General features: G+C 37.9%; 1 protein-coding gene across 1 annotated transcript in view; it reads left to right on the forward strand.

Annotated features, from left to right (window-relative positions):
* The first annotated feature begins 2,129 nt into the window (after positions 1–2,129).
* TRPC7 (transient receptor potential cation channel subfamily C member 7) overlaps positions 2,130–11,167 on the forward strand; it is a 64,307-nt gene continuing 55,269 nt past the window's right edge. The window contains exon 1 of the mRNA XM_026047564.1: positions 2,130–2,903. Coding sequence (XP_025903349.1) covers positions 2,151–2,903 — 753 coding nt within the window. The 5' untranslated portion in view covers positions 2,130–2,150. The remainder of the gene's footprint in view (positions 2,904–11,167) is intronic.

An 11,167-nucleotide genomic window follows, 5' to 3' on the forward strand; every position in this document is an offset into this window, starting at 1 on the left:
TTTAGAAAATGTCATGCAACCTTAGGATTAAATTTACTTAATGTAACTCCATCATCATCCTTCCAGCCCCCATCTCTGCCTGGACTTTCCTGAACTTTCCTCTTGACTGGAAAGGATCAGTTTTGAGAGTCATGTAGCACTTTACCTCTAAGCATAGATATTATTGTTATTATTATTAAATTGATCTATGGATGCATTAGAGCTAAGCGGAAAGGTTCTTACTTCACTATGAATCTTGCTTTCAACTTTGTCCAATCACAAAATTACTTTCTTAATATTTATTTAGGTTTTAGTGCAACTGTTAAGAACATGCACTAAAATTAGTATTTCTTTAAAAAAAATCTTCAGGACTTTTTTTTTTCTGTAGATCAGTGAAAAGGGGAAGTATAAAATTGATTAAAAAGATGTATACATATATATGTATATATACACCTTGAGAATTTCTGTGTCATGAAACTCTGAGTTTTTTTTTTTTTTTCCTTCTGAGGCAGTTTTTCTGATTTTTGCTACTTTCCTTACACTCTTGTTCTTCTAGAGAGCGTATTTGTTCAGGCACTCTATCTTTTCCATTTGTGTCCTGGCACCTTTACCTCTTGTTATTCACGGCAACATTTTCGAACTCCCACAGTATTTTTGCAGAACAACACATGAACTTTTCATTGACTGAAGGTCAAATCTCACTTGGAGAACAGATGGAGTGTCGAAGGATGAACCTTTGCCACCCACTACGCATTAGCACCTGCTTATTTGCTCCATGTGCTCACTGCAGCTTAGAGGCTCCTGAAGTTCTTACCCAAGTGATTTAGAATTTGTCACTGGACTTAGTACACGTGCCTGGTAAAAATGGGGAATCGTTTTTACCTTTTTACTCAGGCTTAGTGCCTAACACAGAAGGACAATGACTTTGTGGAGACGCTGCAGGAACAAAAACAAAACAAAAAATCAAGAAGGAAAATCCAATAAATGCAAACTGGTGAATCTTTCAATAACACTAAAGAATGTAGGATTTCAGTTAATTTCATACAACTGGGCGTCTAGTTCTCACGTGAGCTCAGTTGCACATATCTTAGGTCTTTGGGGGTTCCAGAGAAGATGGGGTAGGAAGAATATTTTGTCTCTACCAGGTAGAGGAAAAGGCATTTCCCCCTCATGATCAGTAGTGAAACTAMGTGAACCCTTCTGATCCATTCACATTTTGGTCTTCTGTTTGTGGTCAGATATATATTATCTCGTCTCCCTGTAGAGCTCTCCAAAAGCTGTTAGCTTGGGAATGGCATGGGCCCAACTCAGAACTTACACCACTGTTTTGTAAGAGTAGCCCCTGGATTTTAGTATTTATCTTTAGAGTAGCTGCCAAATGTATTTCAGTGAGAAAATTAGAYAGTCTCTAATTAAACTGTTCTGGATCAGGAAACAGGAAAATGCTATTATGTAGCAAGAGAACAAGATGTGAATATGCTTCTGTCTCTGTARCAACTGAAACTTAGCAGAATTTGTAATACATTTATCCCTGTCATATTTAACATCAGAATCTCTCCTGTCTTGCACAGATGAATAGTACCTAAGGTATTTCCACGGCCACAGTTCAATACTGTTGAATTTAACTACATATTCAGTTACTATTCAGATAATATTAAACCTAGTTATTTGAAGTATGTATGTTTTTTTTAAACATAGTATATGGGCCTCACTGAAAATCTACTGARATGCAGAATGAAAGTCCCCAACTTGCTTTAGTTTGCCTCATGTCCTCAAGAATATAATCCAAGTAATAGTAATTAGGAGACATATTATGGTGTRGACATTATTTCTAAATACTACTTAATGAAGCTGTAACAACAATGGAAAACAGAGTGTTTATACAACTTTTTTCTGCTTGCAATTTTTTTCTCCAAGTAGCTCTTTTGAACTGTAACTGTCAAAACCCACAAGGATTCAAAAGTCAGGAAAGAATGTGGCTGTTGAACAAAGCTSTTAATTTCACCTCTATCCTAAATGATTTTTAAAACGTAGTTCAGATCATATAAAGAAGGTCAGATCAGATCCTAATGAGGTATTACTTCAGATTATGCAAGATTATGAATTTCTAAGCCTTTAACCAACCATCCTTTCTGATTTTCTGCAGGTTGAGAAACAGCAACTATAAAAACATGCATCGAAGGCACACCACCCTTCGGGAGAAGGGCCGGCGGCAGGCCATCCGTGGCCCAGCCTACATGTTCAATGAGAAAGGCACCAGCCTGACTGCAGAAGAGGAGCGCTTTCTGGATTCTGCAGAATATGGCAACATTCCTGTCGTGCGGAAAATGCTGGAGGAATCCAAAACCTTGAACTTCAATTGTGTTGATTACATGGGACAAAATGCCCTACAGTTGGCGGTGGGGAATGAGCATTTGGAAGTGACGGAACTCCTCCTCAAAAAGGAGAATCTGGCTCGAGTCGGGGATGCGCTGTTGTTAGCCATCAGTAAAGGATACGTGCGCATTGTGGAAGCAATATTGAACCACCCAGCCTTTGCACAAGGACAGCGACTCACACTCAGCCCTCTTGAGCAGGAACTGAGGGATGACGATTTTTACGCCTACGATGAAGACGGAACTCGGTTCTCTCATGACATTACCCCTATCATCCTTGCTGCCCATTGCCAAGAGTATGAAATTGTTCACATCTTACTTCTAAAAGGCGCGCGAATTGAGAGGCCGCATGACTATTTTTGCAAGTGCAACGAATGTATTGAGAAACAGAGGAAAGATTCCTTTAGTCACTCTCGATCGAGAATGAACGCCTACAAAGGATTAGCCAGTGCTGCTTATTTGTCTCTGTCCAGTGAAGATCCTGTCCTTACTGCTTTAGAGCTAAGCAATGAATTGGCCAGACTAGCCAACATTGAAACTGAATTTAAGGTAATTCACCACCGTGCCTTTTTTCCTGGGGCTAAATACGTTCAAGGTGCTCTATATTCTACTTGTATAACCAAGTCTTTGATCACAATTTTGGGGGAGGGAGGAAATGGGAGCTACAGAGCCAACCTTAGGAATTCAAAGCAACAAATCAGATTCCAATATAGCCAGGTGAGAGGAGGCTTTGATCCGTATTTTGACCTTGCGAAAGCTTTTATTGCGAGTGAAAAGGTATGCTTGGGAATCAATTACTCCCACCACAATCCTTGATGAGGGAAAGGGCAAAACAAAAATGATTTTCCCATTTCCCTAACTGGCATTTTGTAAGAGTTTAACAAATATTGTTTCCTTCTGCGAGGCATTGAAAAGCAAGCACGGTCACTGCATTTTTTAATGTTGTAAAAGGGGATATATCAGACTTTCTTCATCTTCATCCACCATTTTGTATGTAAAACGGAGATTTATAGTTAAGTGCGTGTTACCACAGAAATGTCATGCCATCCCCCAAATCCACAGCCATTTTGAGCAGCTGGTGAGAAGCAAAGCAAGGTATTAACAAAGCTGCATATTAAAGCCTTTGATTTTTATGCCTTGCATTTTTGGAATACTCTTTTTTAATACTTACTGCTTCGATGGCAAATGCCTGTACATGTTATGGAGGTTAAATGTGTCAACCCTATGGAGGAATGAGCATAAAAGGGCTAACAAATGTTGCAGGCAAAAATTTATCACTCAGCATTTCAAGCRTGTGAACTGCACGTACTTTCAGATCACTGTATCTTCTACAGTTAAATATATAAGACCGAGTATCCCATATTATAGCAGAGCCATCCCACCTTGGAATTTTTATATTATGCGCTGTGATCACTTAGAATGTATAATTTTGCAGCAGGAATAAATACTAGATTATTTTTCTCCAAAGTAGGGAACCTTATTTCTTATAGGGTAAAGCTTTTTTATCTAGCAATCTGCTCCAGAAGCAGAGCTGTAAAGAGAGGCTGACTTTATTGCCATAGGAATCCAGTAATCTAGACCAGTTATAATTATAAAGGGTATAAATTAAGTAATTCTGGTGCTCTGCAAAATAATATAAGTATGGTGTAGTGCCGATTATTGCTTCTCTACATGATGAATTTAATGAAAAAGGAGGAGGGATTTATCAAGAAATAGTTATGATATTTATAGTCATGCATAACATTGGAACTTGCAGAACTCTCTCTTACAAGTTATGCAAGATTTGCATTATTCTAATAGGTTTTTATATGTCCAATGTCATYTGCATTACATCTCTAAGTCACTTACATGGCATAAATAGCATCATCTCCCTTTCTAAAATAAATTAGCCATGGAAAAAAAATCATTTTCAGTGGCTCAGTCATCAGCCTAAGACTGTTTTCTGACTTATGGCTGTTGTGTCAATACAATCATGGTAAGTGACACTGGGATAATAAAGACCACATTCTGAGTAAACTGGGGTAGGACGACTGCAGGGATCCATTATTTTTGATTTGGAAAACTATTCAAGTGTTCAAGCATTATTTTCAGAAGTTATAACTATACCCTCTTCAATCTAAAAGTGACAAGAAGCATATTCTGAAGATCTTTCTTGTGAAAATAAGTAGAAACTCTGTAATGAAGAAAAGAAATGCTGATCTCTTTTAGAATTAAAATCAGGGGAAAAAATCTTGCAAATTCTTTTTTACTCACGTGAATAAGAATTGGAAGGATCCAACACAATGAAAGTGTAAATTTTTTTTTCTTGCATGGCATTTGGTCCTGGCTTTGGGGCTATCTCTAGTGAAGCAGCCTAATTGAGTTCACTGAGGCTGGCTGCTTGACTGTTACTCCAGCGTGAAAGTGCTCACATCCACTCTTATCAATATTAATATCTCATTAATGTTATAGTTTCTTTGCAGTAGAAACATACTTTTAGGTGGAGCTTCAGCAGCTTTGGTACTACATGCCTGTCAGTTCTGATAAGTTAAATGTTAAGAATGTTAAACAGCCCAATGAGAATTATCCTGCAACTCCTTGGCATTAAAAAATGGATGCAAGAAAATTGAAGAAATTTCAATTTACTTGCAGGAATCCTCTGTCATTCTATTGCATTTTTAGGTAAGCCTTCTTATTCTATAGCTTTATGGAAGGTCTTCTGCAGCACGCATCTGTCTATGTTAGTAAAAGAGCTCAGAAGTTAAACCTGCATCAATAGTTTATTTCAAATTTGTCATGTTCTTTCAGTACATTAATGTTTCAAGGAATAATAAACATCCGAAGTATTATAATATATTCTTACTGCAGAGAAAATGAGATGTATGTACTTATTCAAAAATATTAATTCTTATTAATGTAATCAGTAAGGCACAGAATAGGGTAAGAATACAGCGGGTATTTTTTCACTGAATGTGACGTTTCATGATTTTTATGGCCAGAAAAAGAATGTGGTAACTGAAAATGTGTTTAAGAAGCCTSCAAATGATGAAATATTAATGAAATCAGACAAGCTCTGGAGGGTATCTTGTGTCTTAAAATAATACTTTCTCCAACTTTTACTTTTGGTTGCTAAAGTTCTGTAATTAATATCAGTGCTCAATAGATTTAAAAAATTATCACTTATGATTGCACAGAATAGTTATTTCTACAAAAGCGTWGCAATACTATTTGCAGGCAGTATAAGGAGTCCTTGAAACTGAAGGACATGAGTAAGATTTTAATAATGTAAGTAGACAAATGGTAATTAAAGTGGTTAGATAACCTTCCTCTGAAGAAACTCCTAGCATGAGCTAATTAAAATATAAATGTGGTGCCTCTCACCTGCTGCTTGCTGCCCTAAATCTCTATGTAATAACATCATTCAGCACGTAAGACTGTCTGGGAGGCCAGTACATGCGTTAAGTTTTTTGGTGAACAGTTTTTTCTTTTTCATCAAAATTAAGGCTTCCCGTACAAACATGAAGTAAAGCAGCCATGTGAACCACACTAAAGTGTAAAAGTTAAATCAGCTGTGGTGGGGCACAGATTGAGAGATTCCAATGGAGATCACTGWGTGACATCTGCTTTATTATTTCTGTTTTAAAGAGGTAGAAGTTGAGTAAGTTTTTCTCACCCTGACTTGCTGGGTCTCAAGATTTATCATACAGTTTTAATTTCTTTGCATAAACATCACACCATGAAGTACTATGGCAGTGAAATTAAGGATAAAATGAGAGTCTAGCCATACACTAAATCTCACTGCTAAATCTATAGCCTTTCTGTGGATCAGTCAATAGTGTCTGTAAGAGCTACATGCAGATATCCTAGTTGCTGCTCTGCAGTGGATAGACTACCTTATTGAACTCCCTTTCTGGTGTGTTGATTTTGGCTCAAAAGCAAGATTGAGATAGTTTGCTACCATGTGGCTTCCCACAAGCTGAAGAGAATAATAAAAGCGGAGGCTTGGAGCTGGGAGAACGATGGAAGCCGACAGAGCTGATCGATCCTGCTGGTTTTACTGGAGCGGAGGGTGTGCTGGAGTGAAGCAGTGCTTCTCCACTGGAGTTTAGAAGAGTTTGCAGCAGATGAGGATCTGCTCCACTGTTTAGCATCAGCACATGGTTTGGGTCAATGTTGCTCAGCTGTTATGGCAAAGAAATGTCAGCTTTTGTAAGGTTTAATGGTGAAAAAGAAAAAAAATAAGAAAAAAAACAGTGAGTAATGCTATTTTACTATAGAAGTAATTTCTTTTTTTTTTTTTTTAACTTAAGTTTTCCAGTGCCAAAGGCTTGCCAGAAAGATTTATCAACATGAGAGRACATTGAAAGMCATAATACTCTTATCTATGGATCTAAAATTTAAAKCTCTTCCACCTTCCTTGCAAATAAGACATTAAAAACACTGAATAGGCCATTTCTACTGAAAACGCTGACAATGTCTCTGCCATCGCAATTCCATTGAATGATTTAGCAACGGGCCTAGGAACAGGGTTAGGAGTAACAATTCCCTTCCCTCTCATCTTCGATTTTAAGTACATTATATCTTAATACCTCCCAGTRTGAGACAGACAGTGTGTATATATCCCACATTGTGTAAAGATATTGTGCAGCTTTTACTAGATCTGAGTACATATAGCTGACTATAAAGGAGGATGTATGTATGTGAAGCTACAAGGGCATGCTGTGCATTTACTTGAATTGAAAAATCTAGGTATGTTTTTACTTTTTTCAAAGCGAGTAAACTCTGGAACCCAGTCCTTCATTCATCTACTAGTTGCATCCCTCTGGTTTTACTCAGCCTGAAGTCACTTCCAGAATCAATAATTTTTGCAGGATTTATCCACAAGAACAAGCTACTGGCCAGATATCTGGATGGTGGGAGTTGCTCTCTGACTCGGAACAGACTTTGACCCAGAGAAATCAATCATCTCCCTTGTGTCACCTTGGTGCAAAGCCGCATACAGATGTCTGCATGGGTGCCAGCTGTTTGCAGCCAGGTGACTCATTTCAAAGACTGGAATATTGAAAACAAAGTCAACAGGATCATTTTATATGTCATTTGATCCCTGTAGGATATTACTTTTCTAGCAAGCAGACTGCAGAAATGCCCTTAGAACTGTCTCTTGTGAGAGACTTAATATTACTCTGCATGGTTTGAAAATAGTGAATGAAATACCAAATAGTAGCTCAGTTCATTCTTTCCTAAAGCTGCAAGTGGGTGCTCCTGTTTCTGGTGTGATCTCACTACACACACAGGTTGGTTTTAGAGCCTCACACACTCCCAAAATAGCAGCCTGACTACACGTTTCAAGATCAGAGAACGTCCTTGTGATGAAGAAAACCAGCCAATTCATTCCATTTAGCAATTTGRACAAATTAAATTACAGAATCGCAAAGACGGCTATGAAAAGATCTCGCCAATCATAAGCAGTAAATAAGATCTCAGCTCCTGTTGATTGAGACATTACTGAAGGCCCGACCAAAACCACCACCTGGAAGACATATGGTGTGTGGTCTTTGTTTATCCATCCTACCAACATTGTCAGTGCATTTACTACAGCATGATATGTTTTGTTTTTAAACGAAATGCCTCTTGCTGTCACTCTGATTTTGCCCATTACCCCTTAAAGGCATTTTGGGATGTGTCTGGACGAAGTGATTCCMAAGCAGTTTCACAGTGACTCTGCCGGGCACATGAGACATTTCCAGAGCCAGCTGATAGAGCGCAGCTGGCTGCCTGGCTATTTGCGGGCACTGATGGCTTGGGTGGCACCAAGTCAAGTGTGTGGATGCCTAGAGAGATGCCTSTGAGGAGCTGCTTGTCATCTCCGTGGGGCTGCACAGCTGAGGCTCAAATACCTAAATGGAGCTACCAAAAGATTGGCAAAACAGCCCAAGAGACACAATGACCTGTAGCAGTTAGTGATGATTTGGCATTCCTGCAGTGAAACTCTGATTCCAGTAAGTCAACTCCACTGTTTTCCTACTCAAATGTAAATTTTTAATTTCCTAGCATTTGCTTGAAATAATTTAATAGAAGTGATCTCATAAAATTTGTCTGTGTTTCTGACCTTATCATTGTAAATGAGGATTTGGGGACAGATTCTGCTCTTTAAGGATGCCACTCTAATGCTATTGCAGTAAATAAGTATTGGAGTGACTGCTTAAAACATTCTGAGGAATCACAGCTTCGCAGTGTTGAGTAAGAGCTCCTAACCGCTCAGTTTATCAGGATATCTGTAATTAACCCCATGAACACTCTTGTGAACCACTKCCTTAATTTTTTGTGCTCTGGCCTGCTCTTCCTCCAATGACCCCTTTATCCCTACAAAATCTGTTGCCTAAACAGGAATCTTGGCAGGAATCTTGCTTCTGATATCTTTGGGAAYAGCTTTTATGAGTCATACCTATTACCTAAGCAAGATGTTCTTTGGGGCTCTGTTGYTTTCATTCATTCATTCGGTCTTACTTTAGTTTTTCATTTGATTTTCAAGTATTTCTGTTCCTTTYTATTTTTCTCATCCAGATAGGGTTTGCAATTTTAAAAAGAATATATCTTTTTACTTGAGCAGTTTAACTTGCCTGGGCTTGGGCGAACAAAGAATTTCTTCCTCTAGAGTCTTTTCTGATAGGTGGATTATATTTCTTTTTGCTACAGTTTTTATTTTTTCTTTAACGAGTAATTTCGATCTCACATAGTTCCTATTTTAAAAACTAAGCATAACCATTGTAAACTTTCTGGCACATATGAATGACCGCTATTACAAAGTGATTATGTCTTGAGTCAGGTCCCCTGCATAGCCATAAAGCAAGTATGAAAGAGCCTAAAAATGCAACCTCTGAATCAATCACCTATGATTTGTGCTCTGTTCCCTTCACTCACTAAGCTTTTGRCTTCAGTGTTATCTGCATCACTGTGATGTCCACAAATAACCATTCAGTTTTAGAAAACACTAGGACTTGACTGTACTTCTATTGCAATGCATGTGTTATTATACAGCTATTTTGCAGTATTTTTCATCCAGTTGTTGTTGATGAATATTTGGTGGCAGCCATGTTACTAAGTTGATAAATACAGCTAGTCTCCAATTAGGTGCATTGTCTATTGTGTCTTCTGTTCCAAAAGGCATTCATTGTTTGCTTTAATTTCTTCACGTTGAGTCCAAATATTCAAATACTGATTTTAAGCACCTCATACACTCCAAACACTTCTCAGACACATGTTAATCAGTTTAGGCCACATTAGACACACGGCAATTATTTTTTTAATGCAATTTAATTAACAGATTTGCCTGGTATGTTATAGTTTGATGGAGTTGAAGCACAGGGTACGTGTAAATTGAATTTTCACTAACAGTTGATGACCTTCATGGTAACCTTCATGTCTCCTCTTATTCCCTAGGGATGGAAACTATCCTTTTAGGGTGCATCCCTTTCCTCTATTACCTCTTATAGTTCTTACTACCTCTTATATCTCTCATATTTCCACTTGAGAGAGCAAGCTATTCATCTCTCTCCCAAACCAATGCCTGATAACCCTTGGCTTTGAGGTGCCTGGGCCATAACATTCCTTTCAGTCCCATTTTGTGCTGTAAATCATGGTCCAATTAGCCTGCTCTCTGCTCCCGCTCTTGGCTCTAYGCTGCACCAGCATCTTCAGCTGCTCTAGCAGAAATCTGTGGTGCCTTTGAAATCATTTGGATAGCAAATATTAAAAGCATGCCTCACCTAATTTGTAATCCAAACAACCATAATCCCTGTGAAAGAACAAAAATGTATGCATTTGCACTCGAGCCCAAGCAGGAGAGTTCTATATTACCATTTGTGGATATTATGAAAACTGTTCATTTTAAATGTATACTAATAATCTGCAATCTTTTTTCCAGTTGCTTTTGGGGGGTCTGAATGATTCCTGTCAGTCTTATTTAAGAAAAGTTTTTTGACATTTTTCTAGTAAAGGAGGAAAGTCTGTTTCTCATTTTTTTCCCCCTATTTTTGGAGCTATGTAGATTTTGAAATAAGAGAGAAAATTAAAAGTGATCTTGGAAATAGCCTGGGTAGGGGAGAATGTTTTTAAACCTTGTAGTGAAATTTGTGTTTGGTTCACTAATTGGGACACCACATATGAAGAAATCATTCTCCATGCTCTCCATCTTTCAAAGACAAACGTACTACTAATAAACGTTAAATTGTCTTTGTCTTGACAGCTAAATTAATTAATTGTAGATATATTTTGCATGGTGTGCAGGACACTGTGGCAAATAAATGTAGAGACTCTTTCTGACCTTAGAAACAAACTTGTGACTCTTTTATAGTTCTCTTTAAGTATTCATAAATTAAAAAATATCCTCTTTATTTTGAGAACTGTTATTGTAAGTGCTTCTTCTATGCCTGTTCTGTGATTAAATCATTTTGTGCCTGGCACATTGCCCRAGTAAAATGGTTTTAAAATGTTGCATGTGAAAAAAATTCTCCAAAGCTTTTGAGAGGGGTTTAAAATTGATGCCAAAGCAACGGTGCCCTGTGCTGCCTTGAAAACTGTATTTGTGCTCGTGAATACGGAGGTATGTTACTCMCAGCATGGCAGAGTGGCATAGACTGTGACTCATAGTTAAAGGTATAATTTAACCATATAATACCTGCTTCTACACCTGGAAAAAATAAGACCATAATGTGTGAAATTTATTAACTCTAATATTAGCCACTGAGCAGATGTGTAAAATTAGATCTTGGCTACTTTCTACAAGGTTCATTTAACCAACCTTTGGATAAATGTGTGACACTGTTGCCTGTTGC

Source organism: Nothoprocta perdicaria, unplaced genomic scaffold (assembly GCF_003342845.1).
Source record: "Nothoprocta perdicaria isolate Ctin4 unplaced genomic scaffold, notPer1 scaffold_5, whole genome shotgun sequence".
In the NCBI taxonomy this organism is placed as follows: Eukaryota; Metazoa; Chordata; class Aves; order Tinamiformes; family Tinamidae; genus Nothoprocta; species Nothoprocta perdicaria.